At 31.4% G+C, this 22,125-nt stretch overlaps 1 protein-coding gene across 8 annotated transcripts in view; it reads left to right on the top strand.

Annotated features, from left to right (window-relative positions):
* The window catches only part of sws (patatin like phospholipase domain containing sws), a 43,885-nt gene that overhangs the window by 18,630 nt on the left and 3,130 nt on the right, over positions 1-22,125 (top strand). For 2 of the 8 annotated variants that reach the window (XM_088185213.1, XM_088185215.1), the window contains exons 1-20: positions 4,803-5,171; positions 5,378-5,456; positions 9,084-9,298; positions 9,372-9,704; positions 9,841-9,969; positions 10,044-10,124; positions 10,202-10,345; positions 10,435-10,527; positions 10,595-10,925; positions 10,993-11,101; positions 11,538-11,793; positions 11,862-12,180; positions 12,251-12,369; positions 12,431-12,544; positions 12,608-12,790; positions 12,860-13,015; positions 13,084-13,203; positions 13,674-13,860; positions 21,602-21,718; positions 21,830-22,041. In XM_088185213.1, coding sequence (XP_088041339.1) covers positions 5,040-5,171; positions 5,378-5,456; positions 9,084-9,298; positions 9,372-9,704; positions 9,841-9,969; positions 10,044-10,124; positions 10,202-10,345; positions 10,435-10,527; positions 10,595-10,925; positions 10,993-11,101; positions 11,538-11,793; positions 11,862-12,180; positions 12,251-12,369; positions 12,431-12,544; positions 12,608-12,790; positions 12,860-13,015; positions 13,084-13,203; positions 13,674-13,860; positions 21,602-21,718; positions 21,830-22,041 — 3,429 coding nt within the window. In that variant the 5' untranslated portion in view covers positions 4,803-5,039. Of the gene's footprint in view, positions 1-4,802; positions 5,172-5,377; positions 5,457-9,083; positions 9,299-9,371; positions 9,705-9,840; positions 9,970-10,043; positions 10,125-10,201; positions 10,346-10,434; positions 10,528-10,594; positions 10,926-10,992; positions 11,102-11,537; positions 11,794-11,861; positions 12,181-12,250; positions 12,370-12,430; positions 12,545-12,607; positions 12,791-12,859; positions 13,016-13,083; positions 13,204-13,673; positions 13,861-19,752; positions 19,870-21,601; positions 21,719-21,829; positions 22,042-22,125 lie in introns of those variants that run through there. The other 6 variants (XM_088185212.1, XM_088185214.1, XM_088185209.1 and 3 more) reach the window with 3 other exon arrangements.

Raw genomic sequence — 22,125 nt, 5'->3', positions numbered from 1 at the left:
TCAACTAACCACGAGGAACCAGATTTACAACCGTCATTTTTAAAACTGCGAAACTACGACTCTTTCTCGTTTGGCCAGATTTCTCGTGAAATTTTAATTTACAATAATATATAATATTTTATTTTTACTTGAAACTCCTCATTATTGAATATACACTGTTATATTCCTTCAACTAGCAACAACAAGATTTGTACACAAGTGCAAAAGAAATGTTTAACAGACTCTTTGGAGCAGCCAAAATATCAATTAAGTTTATTTGAAACAGAAAGCTTAAATTCATTTTAGACGATAAGGGTAATGAAAAAAGTGATAAAATGACAGTAAGTTTACATCTGGGAGATGCGATCGGAATTTCTAGGTTAAATTTTTTTTTTAATTAAAAAATTAACTAAAAGTGTCACCTCAACGTTTGCTTTGAATACTTTGTTATCTAAAACATAATTCAGACAACTATGGTATTTTAAATTTAAAATAAACCATTGCATAAATATTTTTTGTGTTTATTATGCGAAAGGAATGTGTGTTTTGTTCATGAAGGTCAAATAATCTTTATTCTGCGATCGCCAAATTTACAACCGAACTAAAGAACTACTCCATCGAGTCGAAAGTGAAAGTGAATAAACTGGCTTAAAAAAATAAGAATAAACTAAACAAATTTAACATCTTACAGAATGTAAAAATCCATAACTTACATACAGTCGATTTGGAGTTATAGAAAATATAATATTAAATCGACTATGAAATGCTCAGTTTCTTGAAGAGAAAAGAGAAGCATTATCTCCATAATATAAATTATGTTGTAGTCCTTGTGAATGTCAAAAGTTGTATAACAGAGTTTCGGAAGAGGTGAATTATAATTATATATAATATATAAATACAGTCAGGTAGTGATTGTGAGTTGCGATCCTCATCAATGGACAAAACAAGGAATAAGATGCTTATATCACCAAGTACTTAAAACCACTCATTTTTCCATTTTTCAAACGCCAGACAAAAAGCACTTTTAGTCTAACCATTCACCTTTCATCACAGAGATTCGCCATCGCTAGTTTAAAATGCAAACCCGTTTGTGGCAGTGGAAAAAACCGTCTCGTTCCTTATGCGAGACCACGTTCTTTTACTTTTAGAGAAGCTTCTAGAAGGCAAATCTCGCGTACAGATCCATTATAAGATTTATTTTTAGAACGCCAACATTTTACGGATCCTCCATCTTATCGGTTAACGACACTTTATAATAATCAGGAGTTTTTATCTATGTATCTGTACAATTCTGGCAGATTGAGGACAATGGCAAATTCGTATCATTGACCTTTGCGTCGTGAGTTGCAGACGTTGCTTTTTGGTTTCTTTATTTTGAAATAAAAATGCACTGTCGGTGAATGTACCTACGCTGAAATAATAACTCGGAACAATGAGTTTTATAATAAAAAACTTATGTTTTTTAAACAGAAATCAAAGATTTAAATGCTACCCATAAATTTACATTGATAATTTAATTTGTTTAACATGTTTTTGTTACGTTAATCACCTTAACTTATGAAAGCTCTGTTATTTATGGTGAACTGATTTTGAAAAGATCAAAGGACGACAAAAAATAAATAAAAAAGACCATCTCAAAAATTTTTGTTCATTTAGAGATGCTGTGTGAGCTAAAAAGAGGATAAAGAATGACAAAAGGTTGACAACATTTTTGAGGATGTCTGGTCACCTTATGTTATATGAAGAAAAAAACGTCATCATATGATCTCAAATTATTACGCAATATTTATATTTAATTTGCCATGCTGAAAAAAGTATTTAGGCGTTACCGCAGAATTTATCGATTAGTTGATTACTGTACATGACTCATGACATTAACAGGCGTAAACAGGCTTTTACACTTCAATAACTGATTAAACCGCAGAAGTTTCATTCCAATCAAGTGGTTACCTATTTTATATTCCGTCATTTGGAGTACCGTGTCATTTTTTTATATGAACTAGGAAATCCTCAGCATCCGTTACAAAAATATCGCAATTATGTATGATTATAATATCGACCATATGCAACAGTGCAGCGTTGCGCACATTGCGGTCCGTTCACGCGTTTTCACGTGATAGCGACATTTTGCGGTCAGTTTAAAATAATATAACTTGCGCATGTAAAAATGTAATTTATAATTGTTTTTCTTACTGTGTATTATAATAATTCACTATATTGTTTATTTTATGGTATTAATAAAATTTACATAAATATCAGTATTCTTTATTAAATAAATTGTACTTTTGTTTATAAAAAAATAAATTAACAAGTCAAAAAATTTAAACATATTTTCAGGAGATAATAATACAATCTGGCTTGAAACATCAGCAGAGAGAAAGGGATACTCATGTAATGATGAGATGGCTTGTCTGTCTCGAATATAATGGAGGATTTTCGATTTATAAAGGGAGATATTCAGACAGGAGGTGGGGACGGGGATCGCGACTCTCAGTGATGCTGAATACTAAGAGTAATTGTATGTACATGAATCCAGTTCAATGATACCAGAACCACCCTATACACACTTACTTCTTTTTTTAAAACCAGGCAGGTCATATTCAGTATATTTATATACTATATAAATTATATATTGATTTTTTTAATTGAACAAACATTGCTTTTAATAGTAATATGTAAAGTTATTTCAAAATACAAAAATATTCACATTTATTTTAAAAGTAGCAATATGAAGATATATATATAACATATGTTGGGAAGCCAACATATGTTTTCAAAGTAATTGAAAGCAATATCATGGTAACATACATAAACGTAGTTTAGAGATATTTATACATTTGCAAATTCCCCTGTATTTTTATAAATTATTACAAAAATACAATGTTTTATAATGGAGATTATTTTATGCATGAGAGAACCAGTTAATTCTAAAACTACAGCTGAATCACTCTGTAATGTTTTCTGTTTAATGGCACGTAAAGGCATTTGAGTAATTTCTTAAATTAAAAAGACTTTATCTCAAATATTCTAATCATATTTTTTCGATAACATAAAATTGTATGTAAATAAATTCACGTCTTAATTATTCTCTGCCTAAATTTATTTTATAAAATAAAATAAATTAAGAACATATTCTACACTTTTATTCAACACATTATTCACATAAAAAGTGTAGTTAAAGTGTTATATTCTAGCCCTTTTCCAACAATTTAAGTGAATTCTTTTGATTGAGATCATCACCAAAACTCAGTTAACATGTTCATGCATTAGAGTTTTAAATTATTTAATAATAAATATTTTTCTCCTACTTTTTTTTAGTATAACTCATCTTAACCCTTTAAACGCCAACGACTAAATAGTGGGTCACCTGTTATTTCTCTTCACGCGTCCGTATCTCTTTGTAAAAATAAATATAAAATACTCGATTTTTAGTACAATATCATTTACGAATTAAAAAATAATAATTTGTAAATAACTGATATGTTTTAAAAAAATAATCGATAAATGACTAACAGTGATTAAGGCCAATTCCGGTATCAGAACTGGTCCCGAAATTATTAAAAATGTATAATAATTTATATTTTTTACCATATACTAAATAACATTTATAAAACAGGTCAAACATGACAAATGCAATTTATTGCATATTATAGAAATAATATTTTGATATATAATATTATTAGATTAACAAATCGTAATATAAAAGTTGAACAATTTTTTTTAATAAAATGCCTGATGTCAATATATTACTTTTCTATATTAATTTTAATTATGAAATCGCTTACATCGCTGATGATGTTATAATTGTGTTTTGCGTCATTAGAGAGTTATTTATTACCAGTGAGCAGCTGGAGATCCCGCACATGACAAGTGCAGGTGTGTTTTTGTCGAAAAATTAATTATGTTTAAAATGTCGGGAATTATATTGTACTGTCGACCCGAATAACCAGCCACATAATTTAAGTGGGGGCGTTTACCCCCCCCCCCCCCTTGAATTTGGCCATAAAAATAATTTAATGAAATCAAAATATTAAAAAAACTATTACTGACTGGACCATTTTTACCCCGCCCCCCTAAAAAAGCAATAAAATCATGGCGGTGCTGAACGCTCGGTAATGTGCAAATGATGTGCCAAAACAGGCAATTTTGCGAGAACTTTGCACAATACAGAGAAATAACAAAAAATATGATAACTTTTGAATTAAAAAACAAAAAATATGATAATTTTTTAATTAAAAAACAAAAAAATATCATATGTTCTGAATTGTATTGGTACATATGTTAAAATAATTTTATCAGTGATTTTCAATCTGTTGGTCGCATAAGATCAAAATTAATTCTACTTTGTTTTATTTCCAATTTAAAAAAATATTTGCAAAAAAACTAATTAAAGAATAGAAGTTGTAAACGGTAGTAACTACCCGTCCCGTGAATTACCAGGAGCGGATAAAGCGGGTAGATATTACTCGACCCGTTGGTAGAGTGTTAAGATCATTGTTGAAACTTATGTGGTAACCTTGCGTAAATGTAATACCAGTGCAAATGGTTAGTAATAGTATCAATATCCACTCGTTATCTATTTGTTTCAGCCCATGACCTAGGTTTTCAATTACTCGTTCTTGACTTACCAGCAATACAAAAAACTGGTTATTGTTATTCCTACACATAACATATTTTATTAGGTTAGGTCATGTTTGTTTTTATTTTTTCCATCACATCTCCCACCCTATCCAACCTTGACACTAAACACGCGCCGTAAATCTCCCCGACTATTCCTACGCGAGAAGTTTGAGAAGCCTCGGCTCTCTCGGCCGAGTCGGATCAGTGGTGTCGGTCTGTTCGCGTGCTTCGGTCGTGTTTCCGCACAGCTCGCGCTATATATTGATTTTTACGAGCCGAGCGTTTCAGAGGCCCACTGTGCGCCTAATATGTGAAAATTGCGACAAAAGACTACTGAAGAAATAAACGTGGAGAGAACACTGCATAGTGGCGATAGAAAATCGCCTGAAAATCATCATGTGAGATACAGCAGAAGTGGAGGCGGGTCAGCCAGGGGTGCGATGTACCATTTTCCGCACAAGGTTCCCACCTCCATGTACAGGATCTACTGCAATGGCCAGGAGACGGTCAGATTCCTGGGTGTCACCAACAGGCTGAGAGCTTTCTGGGTCACCAGCCTGTTCATCGTCATTGTGCGTCTGAATTTTATTTGATTCAATTAGTTGTGGCGAACGTTATCTGATAACGTCACATCCACTTTTTATATCAACACAATAGCAATTCTAACCACTGCAAATACACTATACATTTATGAAGGTCTTCTTATCAGTGGCGATTGTATAAACGCGTGTATTTATTATTTTCGATTGCGATTGATTTGCATTTTTGCTTGTTTCAGATATTATGGTCTGCAATAGCTGGTTTGATATGCGCGCTCGTGTTGACGATCCTCTTGTTCAAGAAATGGAGAAAAAACGGTGAGTAACGTTTTATTGATGATCTTCATTAATCAAAACTGCATATATAAATCGTAAATGAGAGGCAGGAATAAAGCTACTAAAAAAAGTGCTCTATACATCATTCATCCTGCATATGGAATATTGCTTCAATAGCGACCATTATATTTTATTGCATTGCTCATGCTTATAATACATTCGTAAATAAAAATCAGGAGTAGTGAGATCTAACAACTTGAAACGCCCTTCCAATCAAAAATAGAAACTCACTACTGCACTTTCTTATTAAAAACATATTATGATAAGTCAAATGATATATTAACCTATAAATTTGTAGCCTTGGGCATTTCAATAATTGCATAATTAAGGCTCAGGAGCTTCGGGATGTCAGATTTCTTGCAAATCAATCTGGGAACCCCCTCCCCCAAAATAATCAACAATAATATACCAATGTTTTTAATTTATATTAAAAAATATAAATTATAAATTTTAATATTAATTATTTATTAATAGGAACAAAACCAGTTATATACATTTAAATTTAAAAATACAATATAAAATGTACATGAACACATTATAATAAAAACAATAAACAGTTTCACTTTTATTTTTCATACTTTTCTCCAGATTTAATCTTTTGCAAAAGTACTTTGTTTATAAGTAAATATTCAAACATTTGGCAACAATTGAATTAGGGACAATTTAATCCTTTGAACGCCAACGACTTTTTAGTGAGTCACCTGTTACTTCTTTTCACGCGTCAGTATCTTTTCCTAAAAATAAATATAATATACTTGATTTACTGATAAATAAAGTTTTATTAATTTAAAAAAATGTAAATAGTTCATTAGCTTTATTAAAAAATGAATTTATTTAAATTAAATAAACTACAAGTGACTTACCGGTGAGTAGCTGGCATTTAAGTTGTTAAATGAGCAATATATAAAATAATTGTTACATAAAACAAATTATTTGTGCATTACTTTTGGACAGATTAGGCGCGAGCTAGCTGTAGCGAGCGAGCATTGCTCAAAACAGTGAACACCCCATGAATAAGATTTATCTTACATAAATGCACAAATAATTAATTTTATGGAGCAAAATATTTATTTCAATGCACATATATCTTAAAATAATTTCCTGTTAAATCGCACCTAATTGAAATCATCGTTTTCAATACACTGTAGATTACTTCTATTTCTTTCATCTGTCATATAAATCTTGATAGTGTTCCATTTATATTTTTTGAAATATAGCTACCCACTTTTCAGCAGCTATTTCTTTATTCCACTCTGATGATTGTTATTCACTTTTTAATAAGTTTTTTAATGTAACAAATTGATTGATTAAAAATGTGTCATTTATTCCAATATTTGGCCTGATGTTTTATCAACATCCGGCCATTCTGGTATTTTTTCCAAGCTCATCCAGGAAAACACTAAATATTTTTTTTAATGGTATTGTCCATTGTTTCATAAAATTTTGCTAGTTTAATTTACCAATTTGTTCTTTTGAAATTATTCCATTTTCTTTGTATGTATTTTAAAACAGATTTTTACTTGAATAGGTAAAAATGACTTTTCTATTGATATATTCTCAATCGAAATGAAACTCCTATAGCTACTATAATTTACTTCTTTTCCCTTCTATTTTTAAAATATGTGAATGAAAAGTGCTACCATGAAAAAACCAAAGGTAGAATTCACTATGAGGATTTGAAGATTTTTCAGATAAAAATAGGCATTTAAAGCTTCAAATTATTTGATAATTGTTCTGTTGCCGGTAATAACAATAATCATCTCATTTTTTAATGTAAGAGTAATTTTTTTTACTCTACATTAACAAAATCACAAATATTTTAGTCTTTCAGTTCTGTAATTGTAAAATGCGAAATAACTAAATATATTTTAAATGTTTCGATCAATGTCACCTGCAGTTTGTAACGTATTATGTAAAACTTCAACGTCTGTTCCAATTTCTATTTTCAATTTATTGTACACATTATTACTTCCATTTCTTTGCCGCCTGCCAAAATTAACATTAGCATTGTTGCTCCCAAATCCAATACATTTTTTAAGTCCTTTAACTTTCGTATATAAAAATTTGCCATAGCTGAAGTTCCCCCCCTAAAATCACCAATTTTAACAATTTTAGATTTATTACTGTTTTGAAAAAATATTGAATTACAAGTGGAAATATATTTTGATCTCTGTGGTTACTAGAATCGGTGCTAATACCATAAAATGAGCAACTTTGAAGTTTATTACGAATGAGGCGCGAGAACTTGATTAATCAAACATGTTGTTTTTGTTTTGGCTGAAGAATATTGTGTGACAATTTTAGAATCATTTTTTTTTTTTTTGTAGTTATTTGTTCAGGCAGTTCGTAGAAGCAAAAGATTATGTTTTATAATCATATGGCATTCTTAAAAACGGTAACTATCTTGATTAATCGGGGCGTCTACAACCCTAATATTAGTATACTGCGCTAAAATTGACCTCCTACCTAGGCTGTCGTGAATGACTGGTACAAAACTGTTTCAACACAAAGGCAGAGCAGTAGCTTTAAAAAGCTGCCACACTTGCAACACGCGCCAAAGTAGAACGGCGCTCTTGTCATGCAAGCTCAGTAGTGTGCAATGGTAGGTGCTACACTAGCTCCATTTAGGATTGAAAGATCGGAAATTTTTTTAAATGAACTGCGTCATACCTATTCATTAAATACAAAGAAATTTTGAAATCAACCATTACCGTGGATGATTATGCTGATTTTTTTAAATGAACGAGAGGTAATTTTGAAGCAATACTGTTATCAGTTTAACGTTGGTTGCAACGATCCAAGATTTGCACTTCACATGTGTTTTGAACATCCGTTACTTAGACCGTTTAAAAAGGCGTTTAGATGAAATATAATTAATGACTCGAGTTGCTTCATACTCGGATATAAGATTTTTTTAGGTATCCGTTTACTTCTTTGTAAGAACTGATTGAACGCCGCGGAGACTACGTAGAAAATATATATGATAAAAAATATTTCAGGTTTTCATTTGACTTACCCTCATATGTGTCACTAGTTGTTGTAAAAGGAGGTATTCGTGTTTCTTTTTATAGCAACATTCATGCCTCACCCTTTATTATTATGTTAAATATGTCGCATTATTACCATTCAAAGACGAGACGTGCTTCAGAATCAGCTCCCCTTATTATAAAAATATTTTGTATGCTTTGCCAAGCTTATTGAGACAATTGTTACGCGCAGATTCCAATTTAAAATCTACATTCTATAATTTTTATACAATGAATGAATTTCTGCTACTGATAAGCTTTTGATTATTACTTGATCTATGTGTCAATAATAATAATATTGCTAACCATGAGGTCATTTAATGATTGCATATTCTTTTCACACAATTAAAAATCATATGCATGTAGATAGATAGGCTCATTAAAGGATTAACCTTTCACAATAATTCTTGATTAGCAAGACAATAAATCAATATGGTAAATATATTGATAAGATATTATTTGATTTCGTAGAAACACAAAAATTACTCATCTCGAAATAATACACCTGAAATTATTGATTGATAGATTAATAAACAAATTAAATGTTGCACTTCTTATATAAAATATATTTTTATTTCAATAGAAACTGTGTCGGAGTGTTCGTCAGAAGCACAAATGGGCGACGGACCCAGACCTCGATTCCGCAAAAGAGACAAAATGCTCTTCTATGGCAGAAGAATGCTCCGAAAAGTAAAATCTATATCGGGGGCCGGGCAGGGTCGCAAGCGCCGTGCAGTCATGAGGTTTGCAAGGCGGTTGCTGCAACTCAAAAAAGAACAAGCCCCCACTCAATTGAAGGTCGTTATATAAAGTCAAATCGCTTTTAACAATGCGATGAATCATCACTTTTAACGCAGCGTCTTTTGTATAGGTACTCGAACCGCCGGCTGAGTACCTCGAAGAGGACCAAACGTGGGATGAGAGGATGCCATCAGACGCCTTGTACATGTTCCATTCCATCAGAGTGTTCGGCCACTTTGAGAAGCCTGTGTTCCTGAAGCTGTGCAAGCACACAGAGATGTTGAACCTGGCCGCTGGAAGCTTTCTGTTCAAAATCGGCGACGCAGACGAGAACCTTTACGTAGTGCAAAGCGGAAAGGTTAACGTTTTCATCACGTCGGCCGATGGATCGACACTGTCTTTAAAAGTCGTGCGTGCTGGTGATAGTGTAACATCTTTACTGAGTTTCACCGATGTTTTAACTGTAAGTTTATACTTTTAATCATCAGTATATGTTGTATTATTTCATTAAATCGAATAACATATCTGCTATTTATTAATTGAACATCTTATACAAAATATATCGTTAAAAGTAAACTTTAAGCATCAATACATTTTAGGGACATCCTCATCCTTATAAAACTGTGTGTGCTAAAGCCCTAGAAGATTCGACAGTGATCAAATTTCCAATGGCCGCCTTCCAAGAGATATTCAATGAATATCCAGATATATTTGTGAGAGTCATGCAGGTATTGTTTACGTCTACTTATTAATACTAATTAAATTATTATCTTATGTATTAATTACTTGTGTAATTGTTCAGGTTATCATGCTGCGGTTGCAGAGAGTCACGTTTACAGCTTTACATCAGTATTTGGGGCTCACGGCCGAGCTCGTCAATCCCGTTAGTATTTTATCATAATACATTTTCAATTGCTCATCTGCCGATCTAACTTCCATTGATCAATCATTGCATTTTAGGGCAAGGAATTCAAAAAGCGCACGTCGACTAGCACAAATTCTCCATTGAAAAGGAGAGGAAGTCTGGGCGGCTTGAGAGACGTCGGTATCACAGTAGAAAATTATTCATCACTGGATAACAGCCCGAAAGACATTTTTCATATGGTATATAACCTCACATTATCCATGAACTTATAAACCTTATCGCTTATGTTATTTGATATGTCATTTGTGCGCATAATCATTGTTTTAAGGAAAAATTACATAACTTATCAGCCGCACAAAACGTTACTTCAAAATTACGGCAATCAGATTTGGTAGCCGATACGAATTCCAACACTACCCTTGTATGTTCATAAATGTATTATATTTTAATTATGTATTGTTTATATTGATTTATATATGGTTTAATAGCACCCGCCTGATGTACAGCCTCACTTTTCTCCATCAAAGCCGATGGCCGCTTCTAAAAAAATGGGATTTTCAACGACAAACGATTATGCTGATGAACAAGCATTATTAGCCATCGCGACAGAAGGTTTTGTACGAGAGTTGGGTTTGGAAGATGACACGTTACTCCACGGTGGACTGGTTCAAATCAGAGAAGTTCCCGGAGGCACTTATATAATGAAGGAAGAAAGTCAGAAGGATGTAGCATTGGTTTATTTATTATCTGGAACGTTATCGGTATCGCAGAAAATGCCTGAAAGTGATAATGAAGTACACATGTATACAGCATATCCTGGTATATACGATTCTAAATGTATGTTATTAAATAATATACTTATAATTAAAATTAATTTTCATTGAAGGTGAATTAATTGGCGGTTTAGCTGTGTTGACCGGTGAGCCTAGTCATTGTACGTTGAGAGCCAAACACTTTTCAAGAATCGGACTTCTTTCAAAGAATTCAGTTTATAAGTAAGTATTTTTTCTATCATCATCTTTCTTACATATAATTGTTCTAAGATGTCGCTTCCGCTTCTGGACGCGCTCGCTTTAAAATCTAAACGCTCTACGTTCAAATTGTTACTACATAAATCGTATCGCTTGTATGAACGGTTTATAATACACGTAAACAAAGGAAATATATTTAATTATAATTAATAAAAATTGAGTTTGCTCGATTGATTTCTGAGCCCCCGGTATATTGAATTCTTTTGTCGACCAATGAAAAATCAGCATTTAAATATATAACAAGATGGCCGACAGTAACGTGACAGTTGTTTATAAAAATAATCATTAATTTTTCACATGCGTTGTTCGATTTGACTGAATATAAATATTCGGATTGCATATGCACAATAGATAGATATGCACAAGATTGATTTTATTTGATACAAAATATATTTTTCAGTATAATGCGTGAGCAACCGAAAGTCGTTCTTCATCTCGCACACTCGGTAGTGAAAAGATTATCTCCATTTGTGCGTCAAGTTGATTTCGCCTTGGATTGGGTGTTTTTGGAATCCGGTAGGGCAGTCTACAGACAAGACGAAGATTCAGATTCGACGTTCATAGTACTAAGCGGTCGTTTAAGATCAGTCATTACGCATTCGAACGGCAAGAAGGAACTAGTCGGTGAATACGGCAAAGGAGACTTGGTCGGCATTGTAAGTATTTTTTTTTTATATAATTTTAATGCTTCACTTCTATTAAAAACATATTTATATTATCTAAGGTTGAAATGGTCACACAAACAAAACGCAGCACGACCGTGATGGCAGTCAGAGATTCCGAACTGGCCAAACTACCTGAGGGCCTCTTCAACGCAATCAAGCTCAGATTTCCTGTAGTCGTAACGAGATTGATCAACCTCTTAGGCCATAGAATATTAGGATCGTGGCAAAATCCTAGCCGCGGAATAGGACATGGTTCCGGAGTCGTCGATAATCGGCCTACGCAACTGAACTTTTCGACTGTGGCTATCGTTCCTGTCAGCGACGACGTTCCATTAACGGCATTTACTTACGAACTGTACCATTGCTTATCGGCGATCGGTATGTTCAAAATCACACTATGATTTATTCATGAGTAGCTGTGGATCTTTTATTTAATCGGTGATTTTAGGTGCAACTATTCGCTTAACTTCTGAAGTCATCCGCAAGATGCTCGGTGTTACAATAATGGATCCTAATAACGAATATAGATTAAGTTCATGGCTAGCACAACAGGAAGATAAACATAAGGTACTTTTATAAATTTAATCACAGTCTGATTGTATTTTTAATTTGACACTTTACTATTTAGGTATCTCTATATCAATGTGATCCGAATTTCACTCAATGGACGCAAAGATGCGTACGACAAGCTGATTGTATATTAATTGTAGGACTGGGCGATAAGCAGCCCAGCATCGGAAAGGTACTAATTACTTCGCCAATGTTCATTCTACATCAATTTTAAATATATAATGATGATTTACAGATTGAAAAAGAAATTGAGCGATTAGCTATTAGGACTCAAAAGGAATTGGTGCTTTTGCATCGCGAGGGCGGTCCAAGACCTCACGGAACTGTCGAGTGGCTTAACATGCGTAGCTGGGTATCGTCGCATCATCACATCTTGTGCCAGAACAGAATGTTCACGAGAAAAAGTCAATTTAGAATTGTGAGTGTTAATAATTATTTATTTTTTTAAGCATTGAATATGTTCTAATATTTATTTATTTATTTTTAGAGTGAATTATATAATAAAGTGCTCATGTCAGAAGCTTCAGTCCATTCGGATTTCTCTCGGTTAGCTCGATGGTTGACCGGAACATCCGTCGGACTCGTGTTAGGCGGCGGAGGCGCTCGAGGAGCTGCTCACGTCGGAATGATACGTGCGATTCAAGTGAGTATGATTAAAATAGCATCTTAAGATTGTATAATATTGTGCTATGTCTATTTTATTTATTTTAGGAAGCAGGTATTCCCATCGACATGGTCGGTGGAGTCAGTATTGGTGCTTTTATGGGTGCTTTATGGTGCAGCGAAAGAAATATAACAACAGTCACACAAAAAGCTAGAGAATGGTCGAAGGTAATATTGATTCAATATATCATTGTAATTATGTTCTTACATAATAATATGGTTAATAATTTAGTTTATACATAAATCACCGACTTTGACTTTGACTATTTTTTAAAGTATGTACAACTTGTATATGTTTATTATTGCCTAAAGTATCTAGTTAAAAGTTAATAGCAAGTTAGATGATGTGTCTGGTGTGTTCACAAAAATCCTTTTTATATGTTTGATGATCAACAGCTCTGACAAATTCAATGTAAGTTAATTTTAAAAGAGAGACCAACTCTCTTTAGTACGCCTCTGGATCTTGAACGATCATTTTCCATACACTTTTTCTGTTATTTGACTTTAAGGGACAGATAGGGGTGGTCCGCCATAATGACTTAGTGGCCATAAAATGAATCCATTGCTTGATTTTAGCGCAAAATGAATTTACGTTCACTTATCTCAATATAATTTAATCATTATTAATTTGTTACCAGAAAATGACACAGTGGGGTCGACAATTATTAGATCTGACTTACCCGGCAACGTCTATGTTCACCGGGCGGCATTTCAATTCGACCATAAAGGGCACGTTCAACGATACGCACATCGAAGACCTGTGGCTGCCGTATTTTACGGTCACCACAGATATAACGGCCAGCTGCATGAGAGTCCATCGTTATGGTAAGGCCGACGAATCATCTCTCTCTATCTCTCTCTTTCTCTATTTCGATACATTACATTTAAAACATATCGTGTATATAGATGTGTGTGCAGACGTATGTTGTACATTTGTGTTCGTATAGTCGTGTGTGTGTATGTGTATATATCTATGTATGTATATGTTGTATTCATTCATTTTTATTTTAAATACACAAAATATCGTTCTTATTATGTTTTGCTTTTCCGTTTCGATAGCGGTTTTCCAAGATATTGTCGGAATTAACATATGAATCATTGTCACGCCATCACAATTATGCATACGTTTAATTATTGAAGTGATGGATAAAGAAAATTTTCAGACTGAAAAAAACCGTAGTCTAAAACATATTTTTTATCTTAATATGTCTGAATGTTTTGTTTGTCCGTCTTTTTTAATAAAACATACGTGCATATCTTCTAGTAACATATTTTAATTAATATTATGCTGTGCTAACGTGTAAATTAAAATACTGTTAAATATATAACATTGCAAATGCATCATAATAATGCAAATGTTTATATTTTTTTATGTATACAGCATTGTCGGAAGTTGGAAAATGTTTTATTTTATTTATTTATTATTTTGACCATGCTGTATATATTAAATTTTAACTTTCTCTATGACAGTGCGATAATATGTTGCTTTGTCTTTGTTTTTCGCTTTCTATGGATCATTCGTAAATGCCTTATTATTAGGTCAATGCATATGAAGTGTCAGATTTTAACGTACAATAAATAAAATTAAAAATTAAAAAAAATATTATGTGATGTATATCATCTCAGAATTTTTCTTTGTTATTATAGTAACATTTCAATGCAAAGTAACCAATGAATAGTATAAGTTAATTTTGTATTGAATAATTACTATAACCTTAAGTGAGTTTTTAAGTACATAATTTATTAAATATCTGACTGTTCACTTACGCTAACCTACATAATTAATCAATTCACAGAAATTCATAATTTTCATAATGAAAAAAAGAACACAAGGTGTGGCTATTTAATTCCCGGATTGACGCAATGAAATGAATTATCTCTACTTACATTTTTCTTAATATCGTTCTTGAAATTGTTTCACTTTAGCGAAGTGAAAAATGTATGCTAGTTTGAAATTAGTTGATTGATCTCGACAAGTTTTTTCATAATTCATAGCAAACTTTAATATTCACTCGTTGCTACACAATGTTCGATCTTTATCTACTATTGATCAAATATATATTACGTTACTTTTAATATAATTTAAAATGACTCCAGTTCTGCAGCATCAATCCGGGAATTAAATTGTCACACTGTGTTAGTTTTTTCTTCTTCATAATATCATTGCATTATCATATTAATAAAATTACAGAGAATCTGTGTTATGCTTTTAAATAAACATTTGATTGATTGTTGTATGTATATATGTATAAATACATACTTATGATCAGCGTTCACGCATAGCAAGGAATCTCTGCCCCAACAAAAATTCCAACTCCCGACATATGACTGGGATTCCGATTTTTTTAATCTGACACCAGCGTTTTTTTGTATGTATTTGCATGTTATAATCAGAGGATGGATATGAGCATTTATCTTATCATTTTTCAAAATTAATGTAATAAATAAGCAGATTAATGCAATCGATATAATGTGCATTATTCAAGCAACTGACATGAAAATTATAACTAAATTAATAAATACAATACACGGTTCAGTCACGGGTTAGGATTATCGCAAATTTTCTTTCATGTTTTCATTTGATTTTCATTTTCAGTCTATAACGAAATTTGATAGCGTTTCCTGCCAAGATGCGAGCGTTAGTTGCATAATTATATATATATTTTTTTCATACATATCTTTAATCATGCGTTACTTTTTGATAACGGGAAGTATTAACGAATATTGTATATAATCTTATAAAATAAATATCGCTTGTGATTGGTTGGACGGTTTACGGGTTTATTGTACTTAGTTTTTTTATTTCTTTCTATTTGTTTTTGTTGGAAATATGTGTGTATTTATATATATTATTGCAGATAATTGATTAATTATCATCAGTTTAGTATGAAAACTTAAACGATGGTTTTCATGCTAGATTTGATGATGATTTAGATTTTTTTTAATATATTTATATACTGACGGAGATTGCTGCTACGTCCTAGCATGTTAACAATTAACTGAGAGGTATTTTTGACGACGGTTTTGTTGTGGATAATTATTTTTGTGTGGTGAAAACCTGCAGTGTTTCATTTCAGTTGCTTTTTGTGCTGTTGGCGGTGACAGAGTTGCATGGTGCATTTTTTGTTTGTTTGAATTTGTTTGTTGCTTATACTATATTACCGTTTATTAGCTTTAAATGTATCTTCAAATAAAAAAATGCTTTTTTGTGATGGTTTCAATAGATTTATTCAAGTATCGTCTTAATCGACATTAGTTTTATGAGGGTGAGCCAAACGAAAAACTTCAATATTTATTTTTTATGACGTACACTCAAATATATTCTAGGCTTATAACCATTTTCAAGTTTACATTTATTTATTGAAAAATTAAATAGAACAAAATCAATAATAAACATAAAATGCCCAAGCACATCAAGATGTGCTTGGGCATTTTATGTTTATATTTAAATTTGAGTTCAGTTTTGTCGTAGTCACCAATTTTTGTGAAATGTTTTTTGTAATTTGACCATTGTTCTGTTGTTAATGTTTTAATCAATAATATTGCATTATATTCTGGAATTACTATGTGAGCCTTATACGGTAAAAGATCTGTTGCAAAACTCATTTTCTACTCCACTCATATATTTGCTGGAGTAGTATGCATACATCACCGTACTTAACCTTCATTTAATAAAAGCAGCCATATTTATATGTGGCTAATCTACATTTTGCTACCAGTTACATTAGTAACGATTTATCCAATTCACAAGTGCTTATGTTTTCATTTGACTCGCTCTCATATTACATAAATATATGATTTTTAGTGTGAAGAATTGTATTAAAATTGTAACGAAATTACTACTTTTTATTATTTTTCCATTTATTGTCATATTTATTTAAAACTTATTTGTTTATGTTAATTAGTAAAGACTGAATATTTTCAATATCGGCAAATTTAAAGATGATTTTATTTATCATCTCATTGACTTAACCGTCGGGTGATAATTGGTTTACACACTTACTCCGTGTTCTTTGTAAATCAGAAGCCGTCAAAATATATGGTATTAATTACCGACATTATTAGCTATAAAAATATGTTTAAATGATCTCAGAGATTATTCCATTCCAGAGGAAGTCACATATAGCTCAATATAAACTCATCAATAACTAAATTATCAGAGCACAAGACCGACTCAAACAAAAAATTGATGATCTCACTTTTTGACGAATCAAATAGCGCTGAAAATTAAAATATAAATGCACGACTGGATGCAGTTTATTATGAAATATCATATTTTATAAAATTACTATAACTTTCAAAATAATCGATAGTTATTAACGATACTTTTTTATAAATGACGCATATTTGCGTCATCGGCTCTTAACGATAACTTAATGCAAATGATGCATATTTAAGTAATTTCATAATATGTCATATTCAGAGCCAGCTCAGATGTCGAGATTTTTCTCGTAAAATCATGTTCCTGCATTATTTCTACCTTTCTTTCGGGGTGCTCCACTTTATGAGCCGGCCCTGGTAACATTAATATATTTTTATATAGCTGTACATAATTAGTAATTAAATATTACTCTTTTTTTATAGATATTATGATATATGTAATTCATATAATAAAAAAGTTTTATTTTAATTTGATTGTTAAACATGTTTTCTTGATTATGTCTGAGGAACAATGTCATGTTATAAAAACAATCATAGTATCATATATGTTTATCCCTGATTACATGATCAAAATCAGATCAATTTTAAATTCATACAAATTTTTTTTAAAATTAACGAACTTTAAGCATCATTTTAAATTTAATTTTTTCGAAGATTTACGTATGTATATACGTACTTGAAAATTGCTTGATCACAAAAATAATAAATTGCTGTACATACTAGTAAAGTCCAGTAGAGTAGGCAGACATGCATCTTCATAGTAAACTATGCATGTCGAGTTGTCAACTTATTCACGCCCAGCAGAATGTAGTAATAATAAAAATACGTTTTATTGAAATTAATAGATCGAATCGAAAAATTTTTAATGATCAAAAAATTTTAAATATATCTGAAATTTGTGAACCGCTATTATACAGTTTCTTTAACATTATACAGGCCACTGAAAATTTAAGTGTTAATGCACGGTTAGCAGTTGTTTTTTTTTCTGAAAATATTATATTTTTAATCCTATCATAAAACCGCTATAATTTTTTAAGTCAACGTTCAGGAAATCAACGTTTTTATCAAGTTTTTTCGAAATAAAATTCAAGGATCGTCATTATTTTTATTGTTATTAATTATACACTAGCAAACAATATAAACATATTTTTTATAAGGGATAGACCTAATCAGTGTTAAAAAAAGGTCCGTTACAAAGCTATGAATATATAAATAAGTTGATTGTATGTAGAAGTGCTTATATTTTTTGCCTATATCAATTGGCGCATATTTGCGTCATCGGCTCTTAACGATAGTTTTACAAATGCTGCCTATTTAAGTACTGTTAAAAATATATTAATTGTTATTAATATATATAATCATTACAATGATCATGTTAATGATGAATTATACATAGTTTATGATTATTGTGATTAAAATATAACATCTTCCCTATAACAATTACTAAAAATAACGAGATATCTAGATGACTTGTAGAATATGTAACTTACTATACGTTTCTGCATTGATTCTAGAGATCATATGAGGTGTTTAATGAGAATATAAGGACAAACTCGACAAATATTTGTTTCGAGATAATTAACTACAATTTTTTTTAAGTGCTTGAGAATTTTAATCCTGACTGAACTCATGGGTAAAAATTGGTTATTGAATAATTATAGTTTTTACTAATTTTTCATATGGATCCACCATAGTGTAAGATTATTGCTTATTTTAAAAATAAAAAAAATATAATATTTCTCAATGAGTTTGCCCTTAATATTCTAAACATTCACTGGTTAGCTAAACTTGAATGATCCCTACGATATTATGTTGCGAGCTTTTGGCAGTATTTGAAAGGTGATTATGCCATAAATTTTTAACTTGATAAATAATTATTTCCAAATATATGCTACATTAATAATTAATGATGTTGAAATATTATTGTTTTACACTTTATATAATATATATTTATTTTGTGTTCCTAATTATTACAAAAATATATTGTTTGCACATACATACATTCACGTGTATTTAAGAAATAGTCTATAATGCACAGAATTTTATTAGATATATAATAGTTATTACTAATAAAATACAACCAAAGACTTCTATAATAATGTTCAAATAAAAGGTGAGTTTAATTTATTAAATATGCATGTTTATAGATTTCTTAGTATTTTTTATAAATATAAAATAATAGTTTTTTTCCTTTATTATATTCATGTACTATAAATCATTGCTTTTAATAATGCACATTATAGATGATTACAAACATGATTGCATCAAACTATGATTATAAAAAAAGAGTGAGAATGGGATAGTCGGTAGTGTCGGGATGCCCTGAAAGAATAAATCTAATCTACGATATAGTAGTTATATATTAAATTTATTCTTTCGCATTTAGTATTAATGGCTTCTTCTGTATATGAATATTATTATACATACATACATATATGCGAAAATAATAATATAATTATATGGGCGATTGATTTGTAAATATTATATATTTAAGTACATAGTGGAGTTGATTTTTTTGTTGATAATTATGAATAAAAGGAAGCTCGCGTTTAACAGGGTCTCTGTGGCGCTACGTCCGCGCTTCCATGTCCCTCAGTGGTTACATGCCGCCACTGTGTGACCCCACAGACGGCCATCTGCTCTTGGATGGTGGGTACGTCAACAATCTACCAGGTAAACCAATCACAAGCGGTTATTATAATATACTATACTCGCATTTTTATCGAACAAGAACCGAGAAGCACGACACGCTAAAAATATGTATGAAAAAAAAACATCGCTTGTAATGGTAGTCGCCATACTCTGAACGTATATAATCGCATATTGGCTAGTTAACGCTGTGTAAATTTGGTAGAAGTGTACAAATTTATTTACTACGGATGTAAACGTTGATATTAGATTGAGTGGCTTTGAAACTATTGAAAATGTGCATAGAAGCAATTGTTATTTCCCTGATTTTTTTAGTAATAAGCTCTTGGAGAATTATTAATGAATATCAGAGTTGATTAAAACACTAAGGCACTATGTTATACTGTAATAATGCCACAAAACAAATTTAAAACATAAAATATCAACCATAATTCATTCTCAAGTATGCTTAATATAACCATTACATCAATGAAAATGCTTGTAATAATTATTCATTTTATGTTTTCATTTCGTTGTATGTTGTTCACGAGATATGGGTAATTATTCATGTTCTGTTGCAAATTTTTCATTTTTCGAAATGGGTTTTGGTGATACATCGATTTAAAATACTTGTTATTTTTTTGTAGCATCAACGAGGTGTTTCCAAATTATTTATAAATGGCTGACATGCCTTTTACAATGGTGCCATGCCATTTAAATTATATTTTTTTAAACCGTTATAAATATTTTAATATGCTGGAATGCTTTAAACGCCTGTGACTGTCTAGAAATCAGCAAATATCTTGACGAACCATGGAGCATCTCAGTGTTTTTGATTGGAATTTCTAGATTATTTCTATGTTTAAATTTTTGGCTGCATTCCAGATTAAATTTTCATATGCTAATAATGGCTTTAAAATAACTTTTCATGGTAATATTATAGTTTGTTTTCTAATGACAGTTGATCGAGTTCCCCGACCGATCTATATCTACTCTATTTTTTCTTAAGAGCTTAGTGCACAAAAACAAATACACGAGAACAAAACTGAATAAAAACAAATAAATAAAGCAATATTCATTTTAGAAATAAATAAAAAGATTAAAAAATATATATATAGAGCAAGATTAGATTTATAATAACTACAACAATAGTGAAAAGAACGGTAAAATAATAATCTTGACAACAACAAAACCATTCCGCCCTATGTACTTCTACACATCGGTGCCACCCCTCAAGGTGACCTACCAATCACAGGGCAGAAATTTAAGAGCATGTGATGTAGTGTACTTACCTAATGGTTAATTTTATTTGAACCGATTTTGTGTCATTCACATTTATTCTCAGTTCTGGATCTTATTTATGCTCTCTTGTAGTTGGAATATCGAAGGACTGCAAATATGACTCGTCCATTAACGTCTTATTAAACAGCCACAATAAGATGAGTGATGTCTAATTCCGTCTCTTATCATTGATAGAGCCAACGACAAGGATACAATATCTTTCAGGAACCTTCTACATTAGTTTTTTATTGGTATTATTATATTAATATTATATATTTTATACCAAGCAAAATTGATTAAAATTTGTTTTAAGACAGTCGTGTTTATAACAATTTTTTCCGCATTTTCAAGAGATTCAGAAACGCTAAATCTATATTTTCTTTTTTAAATATAATTCATCTCGACATGCTAGATAGAATAAAATTGTACACTATGAAAAAAGGTAAACGTCGACTAATGCAGTTCACAATTTGGAGTATTAAGTATTTTTTATCAGGTGATTTATGGCGATATTGTCGTGCTTCTATGAGCGTCGCAGGAATATTTCCGCCAATGTGCGATCCGACCGATGATCATCTTTTACTCGATGGATGCTATGTTAACAATGTGCCAGGTAAACGCACCCATCGATTCGATTGCCAGATTTAACGTTAATAAATATATTTTGGAATATTACTTTTGTATGCATTTTATTTTACGGTATTGACGGTCGGTTGTGTTTCAGCTGATATTATGCGCGCACACGGTGCTAGCCATATTTTAGCGATAGACGTCGGATCTCAGGACGACATAGATCTCACTAATTACGGTGATGATCTATCCGGGTGGTGGTTGCTATGGAAGAAATGGAATCCATTTGTGTCTCCAGTGAAGGTGCCGAATTTACCCGATATACAGAGTCGATTGGCGTATGTGTCGTGCGTTCGGCAATTGGAGGTAATGTCCACTACTAATTCCACTTTTGTGAACGTTGTTAACTAGTTTATAAAGGGTTCGACCTACAGGGAATTATTTTAAGAT

Source organism: Plectrocnemia conspersa, unplaced genomic scaffold, assembly GCF_051122295.1.
Source record: "Plectrocnemia conspersa isolate PC_06_02 unplaced genomic scaffold, ASM5112229v1 ptg000004l, whole genome shotgun sequence".
In the NCBI taxonomy this organism is placed as follows: Eukaryota; Metazoa; Arthropoda; class Insecta; order Trichoptera; family Polycentropodidae; genus Plectrocnemia; species Plectrocnemia conspersa.
This window is presented reverse-complemented; position numbering and strand designations above follow the sequence as displayed.